At 36.8% G+C, this 23,247-nt stretch overlaps 1 protein-coding gene across 1 annotated transcript in view; it reads right to left on the bottom strand.

The window, feature by feature from the left end:
* Positions 1-23,247, bottom strand: part of SYNE2 (spectrin repeat containing nuclear envelope protein 2) — a 419,774-nt gene that overhangs the window by 19,886 nt on the left and 376,641 nt on the right. The window contains exons 105-109 of the mRNA XM_044664857.1: positions 12,967-13,129; positions 5,636-5,823; positions 4,406-4,556; positions 3,190-3,372; positions 948-1,085 (exon numbers count right to left, since the gene is read on the bottom strand). Of these exons, the coding sequence (XP_044520792.1) occupies positions 948-1,085; positions 3,190-3,372; positions 4,406-4,556; positions 5,636-5,823; positions 12,967-13,129 (823 nt within the window). The remainder of the gene's footprint in view (positions 1-947; positions 1,086-3,189; positions 3,373-4,405; positions 4,557-5,635; positions 5,824-12,966; positions 13,130-23,247) is intronic.

A 23,247-nucleotide genomic window follows, 5' to 3' on the forward strand; every position in this document is an offset into this window, starting at 1 on the left:
AAAATAAGTAAAATTCCCACCACCACCACCACCACCCGCTTTTAAAAAAGCAATTCATTTTTATCTGCATCTAGGAATTTTTCAATTGAAAAACTTTTTGAAAATGTGTCATGCTTGACTAGATACTGTGTTTAAGAGAGAGCTATACAACCTAATCACACGATGGTAGAAATGATTTGCTTATATTATGTTGTTAGTGGACCTTCATTTTTGACCTTGTTGTTTCAATGGTTCATGTGTGTAATGGTTTTATTTAGTGTGTGAAAACCTCACTTCTTAGCCCTTTTTAATATCTAATAAAGAAGAACTAGATGGCTCAGTGGACAGAGTCCTGGGCTTGGAGTTAGGAAGCTCTGAGTTCAAATCTGGCCTCAGACACTTAATAGCTATGTGACCCTGGAAAAATCACTTAACTCGTTTGCCTTTAATCCACTAGAGAAGGAAATGACTCCAATATCTTTGCCAAGAAAATTCTAATATACCGAATGACTGAATAACAATATTTAATAAAGGTGGTATTAGGTATCCTTGGCATAATAATCTTAGGGTCAGAAAGACCTGAATTAAGCTGGGCCTCTGACTTATAGAAGCTACATGCCCCTGGTTAAGTCACTTAAGTACTCAGGGTCTTAGATACCTCTCTGATCTCAACCTAAATCAGTGGCAAGCCTGTTTTCTGATCAGAAGTGTCCTCCATGGATGCAATCACAGATCTGGTCCCTTCCCATCCTTCTGTGTGACCAGGGAAAAACAAAACAAAATCCCAAATAACTACCATGCTACAATTAATTCCCAGATTTCAGCAAACAGATTTCTGATGATGGTAACTCAGCAGCTTTGGGAGTAGCCTGGATTCTTACAATTTGATCTGAGCTCACTTCCTGACATGCTGATTGGCTCAGGGGGTCTCCACTTGCTTCAGGGACATGCTCACAAAGAATGCTTACATGCAGCTGGCGCATTTTGTCATCCACATCGCTCTCAGAGAAATGCTCCACATTTGTCAACTGCAGGTCCATTTCAGTGAGCCACACAAGAATGCTCTCCCGGGTTCCTTCAAATTCTTCCCTCTGGTTGGTAAAATGCTACACAATACAAGAGCAAAAGGATATGTTTTAAATGCTTAGCTAGGATTCAGAGTATCTTTGATCCATATTCTAATTCCGCCTTTGGAGGATGATGGTAGAGAAAGAAAAGCAAAGTAAGAAAGAGTTAATCCTGGGGCAAGTTTCCTCAACTGTTAAAAGAGGGGGAAGAAGGGTTTGATGACCTCCAAATTCCCTTGCAGCATCAAATAGATGATTTCATAATTTTTCCTTTTCTGCTTTCTCATAGTAAAAAGAGAGAGTTGAGCTAGATAATGCCAGAATTTAGAATTGGAAAAGGCTTTAGAGACCACTCAAATCATTTAATCAATGAGGAGTGTTTTGCCCAAGTTCCCTTCCAGACCTCATAGTGTTGCTTTAGGATTTTCTGTTGGATGTCTTTGGTTCATTGGATGTTGTCACTATTCTAATTTTGAATATATATTCTCAGAGAAAACTAGGAAAATGTAAATATTAAAAATGTCTACTCAATTAACAAGGACAGACAAGCTAATGTATATGCAGTTCTAAGTTCATTAATTTTATAATAAAGGTTTTCAATAGTAATAATGGAATTAGCTTGGATTGAAAGTATTATGTTAAAAATGGAATGGTTACAAGGGAGAGCTTTCAAACCTCTTCTGGAAAAAGGTAAGAAAGGACAGATTCTCATCTTCCCATAAATGTTTTGGCAAAGTTATGCCTTAGGAACAGAAGCAGAAAGATGACTTATGACAGTCAACCTACTGTCCTAGTTCTACAAAAACTTGTCACACATACAAACTCCCACATACTGAATTTTCTGAATGATAAAGGTTGAAAATGAATATTCTTAAAAACACAAAAGAAGTACATTCTGAAACAAGAGAATTACTTTGTTAGACTGAAAAGAAAATATTCCATAACCTTTTATAATCTAAAGGTAGCCACTGTGTCAATGATTTCTGGAAAGCACATCCTTTAATGCAAAAAATCAGAGAAGTATATTCATAAGTAGATGTACATCAGAGCTATGTTCTGGAAATACCTTAGACAAAGCAATGCATTCTATTGGGTTCCAGACAACAGAGGGATCTAAATTCTCCAGTCACTATGGGTATATCTGACACAGATACTCCTAGTATTATTTACTAGGTAGAAAAGTGGATGGAATTCTGAAGTTAGAAAGACTCTAGCTTAAATCTTGCCTCAGACACTTACTAGTGCTATGACCAAATGCAAGTCACTTACATCTCTGTGTATCTTGGTTTCCTCATCTTTAAAATGGGGATAATAAAGAGTACCTAGGGGGCAGCTGGGTAGCTCAGTGGATTGAGAGTCAGGCCTAGAGACGGGAGGTTCTAGGTTCAAATCTGGCCTCAGACACTTCCCAGCTGTGTGATCCTGGGCAAGTCACTTGACCCCCATTGCCTGCCCTTACCACTCTTCCACCTAGGAGCCAATACACAGAAGTTATGGGTTTAAAAAAAAAAAAAAAAAAAAGAGTACCTAACCCACTGGGCCATTGTAAGGATCACATGAGATAATGCATGTAAAGTACTTTGCAAATCTGAAAGCATTCCTTAAATTTAGCTAGTATTGTCAATTAGTGGGGCTATAAATTAAACACAAAGGGAAAAAAGGAATGGTTGCAAGAGAGTCAGGCCTAGAGACAGGAGGTCCTAGGTTCAAACCCGGCCTCAGCCACTTCCCAGCTGTGTGACCCTGGGCAAGTCACTTGACCCCCATTGCCCACCCTTACCAATCTTCCACCTATGAGACAATACACCAAAGTACAAGGGTTAAAAAAAAAAAAAAAAAAGGAATGGTTGCAGCTTAAATATAACAATAAGAGATAGGGAATGTGTAGGTCATTTTAAAAAATATAAATATTTTTTTCCCAAGATCTGAACTTAAATTTACATTTATTTTTTATTTTTTCTCAATTACATGTAAACAAAGATGTTTAACATTTTGAGTTTCTAAAATGTAACATGTAAACCCTTGCTTGGGCTTCTTGACTTCTGCTGGTTATCCAAGAGACCATAAATCTGGTTATCCAACAGACCATAAAACTTTCCCTGCAGTTTGCATTATTTAAAGACACAAATGATTTTATGGTTACCTTGAGTCTCCGTAGAATGGCTGTGACTCGTTTTTGGAGGTTGTCCCAACGCTGATTTCCTTCATGGACCATCTGTTTCAGCTTGCTAGCAGTGTCTGTGCGGTTCTCTCTAGCTAGTCGCCTGTATTGTTTATTGATTAGCTCCAGCTGAGTAAGTCTCTCGTGAATCTGCCATTGAAAAGCCTGTATTGCACATGGGATATTGGTCAGACTTGCCTCAAAATATTTTCCACATCTAGCAAGAAAAATCGCCATTTTGGATGTTTAGGAAATCAAAACAAAGGGCACATTATGAATGCCCTTGAAAGACAGTTTTATATAAAACTAGCAGGACATTTGGAAAAATAAGTCAGAGGAGAGTACTTTTAGTAGCAAATGTTTGTTGTGGTCCTTCCCAATAAATATATTCTTTCCAAACTCCTGATACTTTGTGGATGATTTATACCACAGGTTTGCTCAACCTGGGACTGCCCTCTTCCCTACACCATACTTTAGAAGCTAGCTTCCAGGTCACTACCATACTATGAGATAATACATATAAGAAATTATGAGAAGCTTAGAAAAAGTCCTGCTAGCTTTTGAGAACTCTATTCAGGCTACTAAATAATGGGTCAAAACAAGTTTTTACCTAGCTGGGCTGGGGGATGCCCACCAACTAGGGATAGATGAATAGGTTATGGCATATAGATGTAATGGAATATACTATTGTGTTATAAAAATGGTGAGGAGAGTAGTTTTAGAAAAATACAGGAAGACTTGTATGACCTGATAACAGAGTTAAGTGAGCAAAATCAGGAAAACAATTTATACAATAATAGCAAAACTGCAAAGACGAACAACTTTAACAGACTTAGGAACTCTCAGTATACAATGACCAAACACAAGTGGATTTGTAGAGGACTCAATATGAATTCTGTTACTTATCTCCAGACAGAGAGGTGACAAACTCATGGACTCAGATTAAAGACAGAAAAATTCTCTCTCTCTCTCTCTCTCTCTCTCACACACAAACACACACACAGAGACACAGACACACACACACACACAGAGACACAGACACACACACACACAGACACAGACACACACAGACACACACAGACACACACACACATTTTGTTTTTCTTGCTTTCTCAGTTAGGGAAGGGAGGAGAAAGAGAGAATGTGGATTGGAAAATAAAATTTAAACATTTTTTTAAAAATAAGAGACGGTCTCCACCTCAAACTTCTTTAGCTCTTCCTTAGCATTTGTGTACAACACCTCCGATGAATTTGGGTGGGCTGCTGTCTTCTCGGCTGACTTCAACCAATCTTCAAAGCGGGAATAATCATCCAGAAATTTCTGCCAGAGTCGCCATGTTTCTTCAATCCTAGTGGAATGAAAGCAGTTCTCTAAAGAAAGTTGTTCAACACAAGTCCTGGAGAATTGATAGGTTTCTTTATCTAGATTGAAAGGTGGGTGGAATAAGATTGCCTCCTAGACACAGTTGTATTGGCTGTTTTTCCTTTTGTTATGAAGAAGAGCTCAGTGTATCAGGTGGGAGTGAGTAGGTTTCAGGGAAAAAGACAAATAGAAAAATGAAAGGCAACAAAAGAATTTCAAAAATAAATAAAAACAAAATAGGTCCTTCTTTCAATGTCTTGTGCAGGAATAATACTCTTTTCTCTTAGCTTAGGCCTACTTCCACATTCCATGAACCTTCACTTTATTTTAGGGGACAATATCTATGCCACAAAAGTTTACTACTCTCATAGTAAAATAGTATCCCAAACTTAGCATGCCTTTCAGTCCATAAAGCAAGCAAGCAATTATTAATATTCCAAGGGTCAGAACTTTGAAGGACCAAACTATGCCAACTGACACAGTGCATATTGTTTAAATTCATAAAGAAAATATTAAGAAGATAAAAATGTTTTCCAAAGTAAAATTAAAATAAAATTTTTCTGTCAATTGAAGTGTCTGGTCCTTCTAGCCAGCCCTTATTGGGTGCCAGACAGTGCTAGGGATACAAAGACAAAAATTAAATGCCCATGGCCCTTAAGGAGCTTATATTCTTTATTCTGAAGAGCTCTGAACACTTCACTTATACTGCCTGTAACCTACAGAGACATAAATAAGGTACAGAGTTTGAATTGTCTAAGGTCTATGCAGGAGCTGCAATTAGACTCAGCCAAAGTGTCCTTTCCCCATACTGTATAAAGAATGAAATCTTAAGTTCCTGGATGTGATTTTTCAAAAAGAAGACTAAACAATTTTCTTCTTGTCTCATTTTCTTAATAAATATTTCATGTATACATTGGTTTCTATTTTCTCTATACTAATTCACACACTAAAAGTGAAGTATGAGATACAAACTCTTCCAGGCCCCCTGGGTAGCAAGGAGAACTTTGGAAAGGTATCTGGTTCACTAGACATAAAACAACCAAGGAATATTTTCAAAATTCTTACTTCATTCGCCGCTCCATTGACATGGCACAAATATTTCGCCACCGTCTGTCTAGGCTTCTGGTTGTCTGCTGTATTGAATCACACTCTGTCTCATTGGCACAAGCATCAGAATCATGTAACAGGACATCACATATATTAAATACAGACTCTACCCCAGCACTGTGCTGTTCAATGTCTCGTTGTAGGTCCTGAGAATGTGAAAGAAAGAAAAAAATAATTTAGCGATTTACAACAAAACACATCTCTATCCCTACTCCTCTGGTATATTTCTTCTTGGCATCAGCTGTTCTTTCACTGATGCTGGTGATGAGAGGGGTAAAGGGGAGAGTCTAGGTATCCCTTATAGAACAACACATCTTTCTGAGACTATGGAAACTCTTTTGGTTCCCAGTCTTTAAAGCAACTTTGAAACTTGTGGAGTGCTCTGTTTTGTCCCAGGGATTGGAATAGAATTGGGTATGGCAATCTAAGTTCAAGTCTTGCCTTTGACACATTCAGGATGTGTGACCACAGGCAAGTCAATTAACCTCTCAGTGTCTTAGGTAATCAATTCTCAAAGACTTAAAATTGCAGAGCAAGTGTTGACACCCATTGATTAAGGGAACTCCTTTAGGATTATCTACTAAGGTTAAGCTTTGGCTGGAAATTCCCGAAGAGATCACTGTTCTGGTTTGGAAAAAAAAAATCAAGGCCTTAGTAATATAGAGTTGAAAACAAAAAAGTCCTTACCCTTAAGACACTTACTTTAGACCTACTGGGACAGGGGGTGGAGAGGAAGAAGAAGAGAGCATGAACACATTTAAACATCAAAGAACATTCAATAAACAGGACAAAGGAGAAATTGGACAAATGCTCTGGGAACATCTGACCAGGGTGAGAATGACAATAGTTTGTACTGGAGTGGGATGTGGTGGGAAAGGATTCAATAAGGGCAAGTAGTCACTAAGATGACCCTTGAATCAGATTTGAGGAATCAAAAAGTCAGAGATGAGGATGGAGCTGATTTTAGGCATGGATGATGGGTGGTTTAGGTAAATGACATGCTAAGCATGGTGAATTTCAGGGAATAGCTAATGGCCCAAACTGGTTTAAAGGAAGAGTACATACAAGGGAGTAAAACTGGAGAGCTTAAGTTGGATGTAGATTGTAAAGGGCCTTAAATGTCTGCCTGTACACTAAAAATACAAGCTCAGCATGAAAATGAGAAACTAGTGCAAGTTCTGAGCAGGGGAGAGACTTAGCATCATAGATTTATGTGGACTGAGTGCCAGACCTGGAGACAAGAAGACCTGAGTCTAAGTCTGGCTTTAGACACTTACTTAGCTATGTGACCTGGAGCAAGTCACTTAACTTTGCATCAGTTCCTTCATCTGTAAAATGAGCTGGAGAAGGAAATGGCAAACCACTCTAGTACTTTTGCCAGGAAAACCCCAAATGGGGTCATGAAGTCAAATACAAATGAAATGACTGAACTGAACAAGCCATCTTTTTTAGATGATAAAACTGAAGCCAAAGAGAGAAGTTAATGATTTGCTTAAGACCATTACAGATAGTATGGCAGTGCTGGGATTTTTTTTTAGGATTTATTTAGTGCTAGAACAATGACTCCAAATTCAGTGTTCATTCAATTGTTTATTATCAGAATAATCTCTTTGGAAAACTGTTTAGTCAACTGTAGGAAAAATGGGTTGGAGAGAGAGAGGAGAGACAAGGATAGCAATTACTAGGCTATTTCAACAATCCAGCTTGGGAGGGGGATGAGCTAGGATGGTAGTCATATGTGGAGAATGGATGTGAGAGATGAAAAAACAAATTCAACTAGACTCAACAACCATGACTGATTGGATGAAGGGGCGGTGAGAAAGAGGTTGTTTTGCTTTTGAATTCGTTTGTTAATATAAGCTGACTTCTTGTGTATCTGATGGAATATTATGGAAGGTGGAATGACATAATTAAGTCTATTAAGAAAAAGTCATTTGTGTCTGTAAACACAAATCCTTACATGTTAAAAATAAATACACTCACTCTGAGGGATTTATGGTAAAGAATGCTACCCACATTCAGAGGAAGGATTGCAGGAGAGGAAACATATAAGAAAAACAAATGCTTGAACGCATGGGCTGAGGAGGACATGATTGAGGATGTAGACTCGAAACTACCACACCAATGCAACTAACAACAATTTGGAAATAGGTCTTGATCAAGGACACATGTTAAAACCAGTGGAAATGTGCATCGGCCATGGGTGGGGGGAGCGGGGGGTGAAGGGGAAAGTAGGAGCATGAATCGTAACCATGTTAAAAATGAATATTAATAAATGTTTAAAAAATTAAAAAAATAAATAAATAAATACACTCAATCTGATCCTTTTCCCCTTAAAAAGCAAACCAGGAAACCAGTGTAAAAATATGATCCAAGTACAATTGTGATGATTTAGTCAATTTATTCATTTTGATAAATAATCTGGCAAAGATATAGGCTAATATTTCCCAGCATTTGTTAAACATTCTAGCCTTGTGGGTTAGAAGAGATTAAAAAAAGTTATTCTAATTTCACAAAGTCTTTGCCAGGTCATAGCTCTTTTTAAATTTGCCAATATCATGCAGATGATGCACAGCACTTTCCTTCATCAAGATATTTTAAAACATGATGTGTTAAGTCTACTGCTTATGACTTCTGTTGGCAGTTTTTCTTGAAAACCTGGCATGAAGCTAATTCACACAGCAAGGGTAGAAAGTCCTGTGGCAGGCTCATTTGAGGGATACTAATTTGTGGATTCATCTCAGAGTTAACTTTTAAGAACCTTTCTGCAGCCATCATAAATTATGTCAGGTAAATCAATAGAAAAAGGCAAATTGAGGTACTTAGTGCATTACAAGGAACACAGAACATTGAATATTTAAAAAAAAATATCTCTGAGTAGAACAAAAAACACGTAAATCTTTACAAAATATAATTTAGACATTTTGAAAAAAACATTTTTGTTTTTATCACAAAGATGAAATTTTAGATACTGTATTAGATATGTTGTGCCATAGAATATTTACCTTGAAACATGTAAGAATCAATTAGATGACATTATCTTAAACAATCCAAGGTCTAAGTTTTAGTAAACTTGCCAAACTAAGCTCAATATTATCAGTACATCCTGCCAATCTGAACTTGCTTAATTTTATGCAAAAATCTGCTTCAGAGCTACAACTTTGGCACCAAGAGTAGAGATAGTTTTAGAAGTCCCATTTTAAGTTACTAAAAAAAAAAACAAAACAAATCCCTTTGCACATAATTTCTGAAATGGTATTTTGTTCATTTTGTTTTTCTGATCTAGTCATGTGAGACAGTGTATTTTTATAGGCAACTACATGATGAGAAGAGAAGGGAGAAGATTGGCCAGTCTGAGAGGTCAGTTCAAGGATTGATATGAAACTAGAGAAAATAAGGTAGCCAGGAAGAATTACAGTGGAAGGAAATAAAAGAGAAAAGGGAGCTAGGAAAACAAGAATAGGAAACAAGATACAAATGTGAATCACCCAAAGTACTTCATATTTTAAATCATAAAACTTGAAATGATCTTTTTGCTATTTCCCTAATCAATAGTATGTTAGAACATCACCACAACACTATTAATTAATGAAAGAAAATTAATGTAAAGTAGATCCATTGTGATCCCATTCCTATCTAAGAAGGTTTAGTTACTGAAATACCAAAAGGATCTCTGTAATCATAAAGTCATTCTCATCTCTATAGTGATTTTTTGGAATAGGCTTAGAAGTGAGCCAGTTAGCATTAGGGATTGAAATCTGGAGCAGAGGACATCTCTTTGGTAAATAAGGGTTTGTACTACTTATTGTTTTTGAAATCAACAAGCAGTATCTTTTATTATGTAATTTATTATGTATTTTAGAATAGCTATAACATAAATGAATATGCTCATCAATAATTCCTTGGTGCCCTACATTTCAATTTTCAGCACTGAAGAACAAGGCCATGACTTTAGCCTGTCATGAACACATGACAAATTATTTTTAAAAGTAAATCCTTAAGTTTCTTAAGAAAGTTCTAACTTGTTATACTGATATTAGCATTGAAAACCAATTCTTCAATTTTTGCCTGTAGAAGTATGAGACTTCAGGAAGGTATAGTGGATAATATTGAGGTAGAGCAGGTTTCAAATTCCTAATTCTTATTTCCTCTGTGTGACCCAAATCAGTTTAATTTCTCCTTGTCTTTCATTTCTTTGTGTGGACCTGTTGAAGGACCTGTAAAGTTCCTTCCATCTCTAAATCTGTGAACATATGATCTCAAAATAGGACAATAGGTTATCCAGTTTCAGATTTTATACTATTTCTTTTATTAAAAAAAAATATCCTTAGTTTCTGGCAGGCAAGAATTCTACCACCAAACCACCCATGCCTTGTCTTCTGTCTTAGAATCAATACTAAGAATTAGTTTCAAGGCAGATCAGTAAAAGATAGGCAACTGGTGTTTAATGACTTACCCAGGATCACCTAGCTAGGAAGTGTCTGAGGCTAGATTTGAACCTAGGACTTCTTGTCTTCAGACCTAGATCTCTATCTTTTGAGTCGTCTAGCTGACCCTATACTATAGGTATCCCACATTGTGGGGGATAGTGGCACACCTCCTTGGATCTCAAAAATCAATGTAAAACTTTGCTGGCTTTCACATTTTTTCACAAACTTTAACTTTTTAATTATTTTAATTTTGAAAAAAGAAGTTATATATATTTATGGTATGAAAAGATAAGTTATGTTGATCTTTTATAATATTATACATATATTTTATGCATTTCCAAGTTTCTAAACTTTTTTTGTGTCATCTGCTAGCCTTTGTGTGTTGTCTGCAGCTTCTACAAAACTCCCAAAATATTCCCATTTAATTTCTTATACTGACCCATGATATTATCAAAACCATGATGGGGAAAGTTGCGATGTGGAAGGGATATCTGTATTGCTCAAGAAATACAGAGCAATCTGTATTGCTCTTCAAAAGCAAAACAGGTCAACAAAATAATTGTTCAAATGTCTCCAAAAGATTACATCATATTTTTACCTTATAAAATGTTGGGGGAAAATGACACTCAACTTGTAGCCAGTCTGTCCTTCTTTTAGAGGCAGAGATAATAAAAATTAAACACCTGATATAATTATTCACTCTAAGGTAAATGGTTATTTGCAAGGTTACATCTATTAATATGCTTTCAGAATATTTCAAATGAAACAAACTAGTTGTAATGCAACAGACAATTACATTAAGGAGAGATAGTCAACTGAAAGGGTCAATTCAAACTTCAAAGAACATTAAAATTTTAAAGTATTTCACAATGTGCATTTAACTTTGTATTTGACCATCTGGTAAATTATTTATAATCATCATTTAACAGTCAAATGAAAAACATGTTCAAATTTATTTGCAAGAGTCAGCAGAGAAAAGCAAAACAACTCCTGAGTGCTAATAAATGACCCAAACTGAGTCCTAATAGGTTTAGAATTAGAAAGCACGTGGAAGGTCATCTATTCTGGCCTCTTTGTTTATTGCTGAGCCTAGAGAGCCCTGCCTTGGTCACAAAGACAGCAAGTTTCAGGACTTTGATTTGAATTCAGGTTTCCTTGGCTCTGAACCCAGCATCCCTCTTTCATCATGCCTTAATATCTTTTATAAAGTGTGTACAAACAAAAAAACAAACAAACCAGGCAATTGTATTAGTAATGGAAACCCTCCTAGGCCCATAGAGATTATTTCTATGAGCAATAATACAGGATACATAAGATTCAACTTATTAGCATTCCAGTAAAATGACAATTACTCACAGATGCCTCACTTTCTGCCATAATTTGATACATAAAGACTTGATCTACTTGAGATCTCACTTCTGTCATTAAGTATTCTGCAAGTCTGGGATATTGACTGGCCAATGAGAGGAAACTACTAATGCTTTTGTGAAGTGGTATTTGGTGAAGATTTTAATATAATGATGAATATCAGTGCTTCTCTGTGAGCCACCATATTTTATAAATATATAAAATAAATCCTTACTTTCTGTCCTAGTAACAACTCTTAAGACCAAAGGGCAAGGGCTAGGCAAATGGGATTAAGTGATTTGCCCAGGGTCACACAGCTAGGAAATGTTTGAGGCCAGTCCTCTCAACTCTTGGCCTAGCATTCTATCCATTGAAACACCTAGCTGCCCCCAGTAATCATATTTTTTGCCATTTCAAATCAATCTTTAGAGCTAAAGAAAATAGAATGAAAGAAAACCATTAAAAAAAAATTTAAAAACCACATCAACAAACAAAAAAAACTTACTTCCCCAAAGAAGAAGAAAGTTGAAATTGTTTGGAAAGTATACTGGCTTCAGGTGTCTGAAGATCTAGGTTCAAATCTCCCCTCTGTTACTTGCTACTTGTTTAATCTTGGGTAAATCAATTAACCTCACCTGGCCTCAGTTTTGTTTCCTTTTAAAGGACTGAATCAGAGGCAGCTGGGTAGCTCAGTGTATTGAGAGCCAGGCCTAGAGACGGGAGGCCCTAGGTTCAAAACTGGACTCAGACACTTCCTAGCCATGTGACCCTGGGCAAGTCACTTGACCCCCATTGCCTAGCCCTTACCACTCTTCTGCCTGGGAGCCAATACACAGTATTGACTCCAAGATGGAAGGTAAGGTTTTAAAAAAATTTAAAAAAAAAATAAAGGACTAAATCACCTACCAAAGTCTCTTTTAGTTCTAAATCTACAGTCCCATAGCAGTGATCTCATGCACTGAGTATGAGGTAGGGGATGAAAGCATGTACTTTTGTGAAGAGAGTCAGTCAGTAGCATGATGGGCTAGAAGGTAGGTTTTTCAAGTTTGTAAGATTGGCTTAAAGAAACACATAAAGGAGACAAACCAAAGCCCTTAATGGCTAATGGTCCAAACATATTTCTAGCCACTTTCAGCAGAGCCAATTGAGAATGTGTCCAAATGTCATTAAAGGTCCAAGGAAGGTTTGTTAGAAGAAATAAAAAAGGCTCATTACATTCAAAGGCTTCCAAATTGATTTTGTCCCTGATCCTTTACCTGCTTCAAAAATCAAGTTTTGTATTTTTACAGAATACAGTTTTGAATTTTAACAGAAGAAACTATGGATGAGAGAAACTTGTACCCTGGTAATAGAGTGGTTTAAACACGTATGAGCATATGTTGTTAGTTTTCTCTGGAAAGAAAGCATCATATAATATATAAACATTCTAGTATTATCTAAAAGATGTACATAATTTGAAACAAAATTTTTAAAAATGTAAAAGAACTATGTGTTAATTTTCAGTTTTCCCACCTGCTGTTCAGCAAGTCTCTTCTGGATTTCTTGATCATCACAGATGTCATAAACAACAGGTTTAGAAAGCTCAGACTCAATACGAGCCAACCAGCTGCGAAGGTTGCTCATGTTTTTGTCTAATTGTTGTATAAAAGCAAAGGTCTCCTTCAGCTTCTTCACCCTAAATGTATTTGCAGAAAAAAAGAGGCGACATAAAAAAAAAGCCCCAACATTTAGTGATGGAGGGAACGTGCCAGTCGAAGCTTTGGAGGTTAAAAGAAGAAGTCTTAGCATCCTCTTGGCCAGATACTGCTGCTTTAATTAATGAGTTCCTAGGTGTCAAATAGTCACTTCAGTAGCTGCAGTTCAACAGTCCACTGGACAAGAAACTTGATAAAAGAAACAATTTAGATATTACAATTCTAATAGGTGAGAGCTAGCACAGAATGCAAATAATTATGGAATCCTATGATTCACAGAGAGAAGCCATCTAGGGACAGATAATGTCATTTTGGTGGTCATAGCAGTCCAGTAGAAGAAATGAGATGCTATTCTCCTCAGATTCTTTCTTTCTGACCTTTTCTAATAAGCCTATCCACCACCCGCATATTTCTGCTTATCACTTCCCACCTGTAATTGTTGATTGGGTTATAAATGTGGTTGGTTTTCTTCCTTGGGGTTGCAGTTATCAAAACACCAAAAGTGACGTAGGGAATAATGAGCCTTTTTAGCAGCATTTGACCCACTCAGTTTCTCTTCTTTTGAGTTTTTATCGTTATAGTTGCAATAATTATACCTCAGATAAACTTAATAGTTCAGGCACTGCTACTGTGCAAAGCTCTCTTCTTTTGAGTTTTAAGAATTAACCTTTAAATAGCAAAGCATTGGGCACCCTCAGGTTGAGTCTTATGGTACCAAGTACACTGCAGCTGCAGAAGCATCCCAAGTAGTCCCATTATCATGCATCTACATGAGCCAGAAAAGCAAAGAGCATTCACAAGCCAAGCATGATTCTGCCTTCTATGCTATCTATTTCCTATCCCACAGGACACAAATCAGTTGATGGCAGTCTAGAGAAACCTGTATGATTTTAGCATATTCAGTGAAGATACTGGTACATCTTAATTTATTTTCCACAGAAACTAATAACCAGTGAGAGGGAAAAATAATGCAGCTGCCCTTTGAAATATAAAGTTTCCCAGCCAATGAATTCCAAATCTTCTTCAATAACATGCTTTCATGAAGTGTCCTATTATAGTATGCCTGTTAAGAATGGCAAAGGAAAGAACCACTCCAGAGACTCAGGGATTTCAGATCACCTAGTCCCCTGATTTCACAATTTGTGTGGCATGGTGTTGCCTGGTTACATTACTGTTATAAAAAAGATGCAAGGTAATGACAATGGGCTTAAGAGAAAAAAAAAAGGCTTTTACTTAGGTTTCCAGTCCCTTCTGTAATGGGAGAAAAAAAAAGCTATTATATCACATGATTGATATCCAATCCCTTTTTTATAGTTTTAAAGGAATCCCAATGAGTGCAAAAACTGACTGGACTGGATTGGCTCTCTCATTATCCTAACTGTTTAATACCAGGCAAGTTGCTTTACTTCTCTAGGCCTCTTTCCTCCTCTATAAAATGAGGGAGTTGGATTTCTCTCCTTCAGGTCTCTTCCTCTCTGGAACAACTAGAGAGCATCGTGGATAGAATGTAGGGCCTGGAGTCAGGAAGATTTGAGTTCAAATCTGGCCTCAGGATACTTACTAGCAGTGTGATCCTGGGAAATTCACTTAACCTCTATTTGCTTTACTTTCTGTATCTGTAAAATGAGGATAATAATAGCATCTACCTATCTCCTGCAGTTGCTGTGAGGACTAAATGAAATACTAATTGTAAAATGTTTATTTAACACTTTAGGAGCACTGAGTGTTTGCAGGTCCCCAACCTGAGCATTCCTTTTGAGTCTGGAATAGCACAATATTTAACCCCTCAAGAAAGCAGCAAGAGACCAGCCCAGACATTCCCTCTAGAAGAATTCAGAGCCTGCCTGGCCTAATATCATATACAAAATTAGGAAATATGCTGAAAAAACAAATTAAGAATCCCAATGTGAAAAGCTATTATACTAAAAACACAAATCCAGAAGAAGAGAATGACTTCAAAAACAGCTATAAACAAAACTTCACAGAAAAACATAGTTTGAATACAAATTCAACTAGAATTCCTGAAAGAGATGAAACAAGAATTAATGAGTTAAAATTTTTATTTAAATGAAATGAAAGCATTGGAGGAAAAAACTGGAAGAGAAATGTGAGCTATGGAAGAAAGAAATGGAAGAAAATTAACAATTTGGCATAAGAAATACAAAACTTTGCCCTAAGCAACAAACTCCCTAAAAATTATGGTGGTCCAAATAGAAGGCAAAGACTCCATGAGACATTATGAAATAATAAAACAAAATCAAAAGCCTGGAAAAAAAAATAAGGTATTTCATAGCAAAAACTACCAAATTGGAAGACAGATTAAGGAAAGAAACCTGAATGATCTAAAAATCATGACCAAAAAGAGCTTAGTCATATTTCAAAAAAATCATAAAAGATAGCTTTCCAGATCTTGTATAAACAGAGGTCAAAGTGAAAATAGAAAAAAATATTTCATTCACCAGCTGAAAGAAACCCCCCAATGAACACTTCTAGAAACATCATAGCAAAAATTCAGATCTTCTATGCCAAAGAAAAAGTACTTCAGTCAGAAAGAATTTATGTACTAAGGAGCTATAGTCGGAGTTAGCCACAGTTAAAATCATGTATGATTTAACAGCCAGCACCATTTTGAAGCAAGTCTAGAGGTGCACAGAAACTTGGAAGTTCAAACACAGAAGTTAAGAGAGGAACTAAAAAGATTACACTGTAATAGAAAGTAAACTTATATTCTATTATGAGGAAATGACACATGTGTCCCCTCTGAATTCCTATCATCATTGGGATAGCAGATCGAGTCTAATTAGACAGAAGGTCTGGGAGTATTATAGCATGATAATCTTAGAATGGGAAGAGAGAGGAAGATGAATATATGAGGAAGAGAGAAAGGAAGATTAGGAACAATTATCTTACATAATAGAAACATACAAGTAGAAGTCTATTAAACATGGAAGAAGGTGGCAGGGAGAGTAGCTGACAATCCCACTCTCATCTGAACTGGTCAAAGCAGAAAATGTACACAGAATGTGGACATGAATACATTTCATTCAACAAGGAAATGGGAGGGATTAGTAGTAAAAAAAGAAAATGTGACTAAGAATGTACAAATATATTTATAGCTCTTTTAGAGGTGGAAAAAAATGGGTATATGAGAGGGTATGTATCGATTAGGGAACGACTGAACTAAGTTATGGTATAAACATGTTGGAACATTATTATGTTGTATGAAATGATGAAGGGGATAATTTCAGAGAAACTTGCAAAGACTTATATGAACTGACACAAAGACTGAAGTAAAGGGAACTATTAGAATAATATTTACAATGATAATATGTTGAAGACAAATAACTGAAAACTTAGGAACTCTGATAAGCGTGATGACCAATCACAATTACAGAAGATTATTGATGAAACCTCCTCTTAGAGAGGTGAAGGCTTCAGAGTACAGAATCACATACACACACACACACATTTTGAGGGGGGTCATAGCCAGTGTGGAAATCTGTTTTGCTTAGTCATAAATGTCTGGGTTTTTTTTTTTAAATTTCATTTTAAATTGGGAAGAGCAGATTGAGAGGGAAAGGTGGTAAATTTTTACTACTTGAAAATAAAATGAAAAAAAAAAAAATTCCATCATTCCTAGATAGTACTTTTAATGAAGGCATGTCAGTTCCTCACACAATGGAGAGATAATTACTTTCAAATTATATTGAAATTTTTGAAAATTAAAAGTGCCCTACAGGGAATTCTGGATCTGGTCTTGGAAACAATTCTGGACCTTAAGGTGGGCCCAGTTCATTCCAAATGTTTTGCTTTAACTGGCTATATTGTAACCAGAAAGAATACCAGGGTAGCTCCAGCTGCCTGTTGTGAACTGCATTGTGGAACATGTAGTCTCTGGATAAACAACACACAGCAGCTGCTATCCTGGAAGGAGCTAGCCAGCAAAGAATCAACAGCTTGAGCGCAGAAGGGAAAGAAGAAAGGCAGGAATTCCACCCCCTCCTCCCCAAAGATCCTGCACAGCTGCACCCTCTGCTTCCTTTAGCTATCTGGCCCAATGTTCATTCACAAGAACTTGGGAGTCTTTGTCATTGTAATGAGGAAAGATAGAATGAAAAATTAAAATGAGGAAGAAAACAAGAAAGGCAACAAAAGAATCTATATGTCCAAAGGAACAAGCCACACATGCTGTGTTGAATGGCAAGTCCAGCTATAAAAAGTCAGAGTTCACAAAGAAGTTGCCCTGAGAACCCCAGGTGGTCAGGTATGCTGTATGCACCCTGGTGGGAGACATAAGGTTGTAAGAGCAATATTTTCGACCCTAGAACATTACAGAGAAGGCAAACAAAAAGCCAGTGGTATTTTAAGGATTTTGCTTGTTTTTGGAGGAAGGGTTGGTATAAAACTAGGTGCTTAGATGACAAAGTTTGTAAAGAAAGTGATTCCACTTACTTTCTGGCTCAACTCATCTATAATTTTTGATAAAGATCACTCAACATATTTGACATACTAAGGCTGAATATAGCAATCAGGCTGAAGACAAAAGGGCCAGTAAATGGTCAATGGCTTTAAAAAGAAAGACAGCTGAAGAATTCCTATAGACACAGTTGATAACAATATCAGATTTCTAGGAAAAGAAGATTTAAGTGTAGAAAATGTGATCATTGAGTCTCAAGTGAGTCACTTTGTCTAAATAAATCTCAGTTTCCTCATCTGTAAAATGGACTAGTTGACCTATAAGGATTCTTGCATTTCTCAATTCTTTGAGAAATCCTACTACCAGACTTTGTTAGATTGAACTGCTTCCACCATATATTGATTATTTCAAAGAGCAAATATTTCATATTTTCATGAAGATCACAGAATCTGCATTGGAAAGGACCTCAAAGTCATCCAGTTTAGTTCACATTTGCATAATGATCCCTTCTATAAAAAAACAAGGAGTTATCCAGTCTCCTCTCTAAGTCATTCAGCACAAGAAAGAAGAAAACTTCCTCTTTTACGAGATAACCCCATTCTACCTTTGGACAAGGTACAGTAACTTTAGCAAATTGTATATCAATAATTAATAACATGTTCTAAATATTTCTTCTAGAAATATTAAAAGTTTTACTCTAGGCCTTTATTTACTTTGTAACAATGTTCTACCCACATTTTTAAAGCTGATTACTGTATTTTTACAGAGGTCAACAATAATATTTTCCAACAAGCTTCAGTAGAATGTTTTTCATTTTGTTCTTGAAAATAAAATAAGGCAAAGTTCTTGTAACACTGAAACCTCTTCAGAAATTAAAATGATGGCATGAGATGCAACCTCATATCAACCAGTTAAGAAGATACATAAGGCTCTCAATTTCTGTCCTTGCTTAACCCACTGATCAGTAAATGACATTTAAAAAATAAAAAATAAAAATGTTCATCTTCATTAATTTGCAGCCCTAGAAGAAGAGAAGAATCCCAAACTTGGGTATATAAAAGAGAAAAACAGCCTCTGGAAAAACAATGTATTTCCTCTCACAAATGGGAAGAAGGAGGTGAGCTGATCCCAAACTCCAAGAGCAAAGTAATCAAACCACAAAGCTGAGCAAAATATCAGAGTGCTCATTCAGAGTTAATCAGAATAGCAAAGCTCATTTGCTGAAGGTCAGGGCTAAAGGAATACCAGTAGGGCCATAGGTAGAAAAGAAGCTAGGTCTTTGGATAGACTTCTTTTTCCTTTTAATTCTAATCAGCTGAATAATCATAATATCCTTCTTTTCCTCTTTCCTTCTGAAAATATCAACATCTTTCTCAAAGACAAAAATATGGCAAAATCATCAGTGATGTTTCTTTAACCAATCAACAAGTATTTATTAAATATTTACTACGTGCTAGCTACTTTAATGTGTCGCATTAAATACCAGCTACTTTAATTTTAGTACTAAAAATACGCTTTAAATTTAAAATGTGCTTTCAAATGTTTAAAATCTACAGAAATGTACATCTCATAAATGTACTGCTTAGTCTTTTTCTCTGCAAGTTAAAGGTTTTAAATCTATATTATAAAATTCTTGGTCAACAAATTAATCATAAAACTACTGAGATTTAGTAATAGTATCGAAAGGTCCACAAATTTAAGAGCATAGGTTTAATGTTAATTTTTTGGTTGAATTAATCCTGAAGGAAGTTACTAGTTGCCAAAAAGAATACCGAACTAATTTTGTATCATGATGATTTCCCAAGGAAGAGCTGAGCTCTGGTATTAAGACATTTGTTTACCCTAGAAGCTTGAAGCCCGCCCCATTATGTGACACTGGCATCCCTCTTACGGTAAGTTAAAGGCCTCACAATAGTGTTTATGCAATAGCATAAGGGCTTCCATTCAGCTTCATCTATTCTTACCACTTGTCAAAGGCAGACCCCGTAGCCACACGCCAGCCACACACGCGCAAAGGCACAGAGACAGTCATTGCAGCGCCCATCCCCCTTCCACTCTCCCCACCCCCCCCAACCCCCCAAATGCCGAACACACTTGCATTGCTGCACTCCTGAACTGGTAATTCCTATTCACCGTCCCCAAACATGCCATGGTCATCCACAGATGGAGCTGATGATCGAAATAGCACTTACTATTTATGAGAAAAAAAAAATCATTCCGTAGGTCATAATGGAAATCTCTTTGTTAATGCCTGTATATCCATCCACCTCACTTAGGGAAGAGGAAGCCCCTCCTCCCCCAGCGTCCTATTTATTCACTGCTCTCAGCATCTTCCATAGCAGCGAAAATCTCTGTGGTCCTCCCGAATGCTCCTTAACAGGGAACTGATGAACCCATACAAGCACAGGATGACAGCCACAGGGAAAGAAAGAAATCTTGTTCTCCATTTAATTGTAATTTTTAATCTCAGTTTTCTCTCCTTCTAACACACAAGAATCTCAAGCTATTTCTCTTGCCCACAGTCTTTGTTCTGGTGCTAGAGATTGCAATGCTGAGGACACAGTGTTATCTCAAGGGTGGCAGCAAATGGGTTATTTATGAGGTACTTTAAAACAGCTTAGCTACAAAGAAAACAAAGTTCAAATTTGGGGCATAAGAAGGAAAACTTCCTCATATCAATACTAACTGATGACAAAAAAAATGTCCAAGGTCACTTAATTTAAAATTCAAATAAAAATTTAAAAATACTCAAACCTTTTTTTCTAAAAAAAGTAATAATTTGAGTATACCTTACTGTCACATTCCCCCCTCCAGAGGAAATTATGCATTCGTTTCTACACGGGCTTTGAAGTTACTCTATATTATAGCCTAAAAGGATTACATAGGATTTAGATCTAAAAGGGAAGGATTCAAATCCTGCCTCTGTCTATGGCTACCCATGCTGGACTTTAGTTTCCTAGCTATCAAAGGATGGGATTATCTTTAATGATCTCTAAAATCCTTTTCTCAGGATCACAGATTTTAGAGCTGGAATGGATCCTAGAGGTCATTGTGTTTAGTCAATTTATAGAGAAGGAAACTGAAGCCCAGAGAATTTAAGCAGCTCACCCCAGCTTACACAGGTAAGTTATCCTCTATATTGAAGGACCAAAACAACATTACTGGTGATGTCTTTTGACTCTTGCAAAAACAAAATTTAACTGAGGCAGAGTTGTACAAAGTCTTCAGCCTCACTATCCCTTTCAGAATCATCTAAGGCAAGCCTTAACAGCAATATTGCAGGATGATCATCTGTGAAAAAAAATGGCTCTCAGCAATGCAATAATCTGAGACAATTCTGAAGGACTTATGACAGAGAATGCCAGCAATCCTCAAAAAAGAACTGAGAAGGGGGCAGCTGGGTAGCTCAGTGGAGTGAGAGTCAGGCCTAGAGACAGGAGGTCCTAGGTTCAAACCCGGCCTCAGCCACTTCCCAGCTGTGTGACCCTGGGCAAGTCACTTGACCCCCATTGCCCACCCTTACCAATCTTCCACCTATGAGACAATACACCAAAGTACAAGGGTAAAAAAAAAATTGTAAAAAAAAAAAAAGAACTGAGGAGTTTGATGGATATGGATCAGAGTGTAATATCTTTCACATAAGTATATTTATGGTTTTATTTTCGAGTTTTGGTTATAGATGACTGTGTTCTTACAACAATGACCAATATGGAAGTATGCTTTGCATTATAATAAAAATTACATAAAAAAAATGAAGACCGTCAAGATGAATGGTGATGGCTCAGGATGCTGTAATGACATTGTCTTCTTTGATGTCTAATCAAGGTCTAAGTGCACCTGTATCTGCTCATGGCCATTAGAACATTGCTCTTGTGCCCACCTCCCCTTTGGGGGTCTTCACATGCCTGGGATAGACTCCTTCCCTAACTCACTGATGAGTTTGAGGCCTGTTGGTTACTCTCAACCCAGTTTAGGCCATCTGATGAGATAATTTGCTGGTGAGGAAGGTTGGGGGAAAGGGGAGCCACTGTACATGCCACAGCTTCTTGGAGTCACAGATAAGAGCTGAGTGGCAAGTGGATACCAAAGGAGGATGAATAGTCCTGAAAAGGGTTCAGTAAATACTCATGCCAGAAGTACTAGTCTTTCTTGAACTTACATAGATAAGGAAGTAAGATAATCAGAAGTTGAAACCAGACTTTATGACCAAAAAAATACAATGTGCTATATACCAGCTATACTCCATTGCTTCTTACTAGCAGCTAGGAAAATTTTCTCCATCTACCATTCTGCTTATAAGCAGAACTTTTCTAAAAAGAGGAAATGCTTTTCTTCATCTGTAGAAGAAATTCTAAAAATGTGTGTGGTGTAGCAGTAGATGCATTGGAAGCAGGAGTCAGATGACCTCATCAAATTTTGGCTATCATTTGAGACATGAGCCTCGATTAATATAGACTGTGACAAAAATGTCTGAAATAACTCCCTTTTGTGATTTTATGTAAGCACAAAGAGAAGTCATGATCTTAATGCACCAACTTTTTTTAAAGAAGTTAAGAATAAAAAACCCCACAACTTTGGAACTATAATATTATTGGACCAAGGAGAAATAAGGAAAGAGATGATGACATTTATGACACCTGTTCAAATCTAGAAAGTTTTGATATGGTCACAAAAATCACATTTGTTTTTTAAGATTAACCATAAAGTTTTGTTTTTTTTAATTTAAACTTCTTTTTTCTTGATCTTGCAAACTTTCAGTTTAGATGTGCAGCTAACAGGATGAGCATGGATGTAAGTGCTACAGACAGATTCTTAAAATTCACAAATCTAGAGCTGTGAGGGACCTTCTGGGTCATCTAGTTGAACCCTCTCATGTTGCAGATGAGGAAACCAAGGCCTTAACTGAGGTTAAATTTGCTGGGGATCATTTAAGTAAGGAACAGAAGTGGGATTTGAACCTAGGTTTTCTAGATTCCAGAGCCAATGCCTTTTCCATTTCCTACCTTTGTCTAAAGACTACAAAAATGCAATACAGTTGCTGATCTGCATACATTAGAAGGCATACATCTGTAAAATGAGGGGGGTGGAGGGGTTGGACTAGATAGCTTCTAGGGGAGTTGGAGAGGTACTTCCAGTTCTAAATCTATGACAAGGCACTTTTCCTCATTGGGAGTTACAAAGATCAACGAAATCACAATACCAACCAAACTGAAACTAAAATCCAAACAAAACAAAACAAAAAATGACAAAAATGTCTGAAAAAACTCCCTTTTGTTATTTTACATAAGCACAAGATAAGTCAAGATCTTTTTTCTTTTAAAGAGAAGTTTTTTTAAAGAGAAGTTAAGAACCAAACAAAAAGAAGAAAAAAGCAGGCAAGTTTCTTACAAAACTTAATGGGTTGGGGCAGCTGGGTAGCTCAGTGGAGTGAGAGTCAGGCCTAGAGACAGGAGGTCCTAGGTTCAAACCCGGCCTCAGCCACTTCCCAGCTGTGTGACCCTGGGCAAGTCACTTGACCCCCATTGCCCACCCTTACCAATCTTCCACCTATGAGACAATACACCGGAAGTACAAGGGTTTAAAAACAAACAAACAAACAAAAAACTTAATGGGTTGTCATAGACTGACAGAGCTAAAAAAACAAACAACCCTCCCTGATAATTTAGCTGTGTCTTTCTCTTA

This window comes from Gracilinanus agilis, chromosome 2, assembly GCF_016433145.1.
Source record: "Gracilinanus agilis isolate LMUSP501 chromosome 2, AgileGrace, whole genome shotgun sequence".
NCBI classification, from domain to species: domain Eukaryota; kingdom Metazoa; phylum Chordata; class Mammalia; order Didelphimorphia; family Didelphidae; genus Gracilinanus; species Gracilinanus agilis.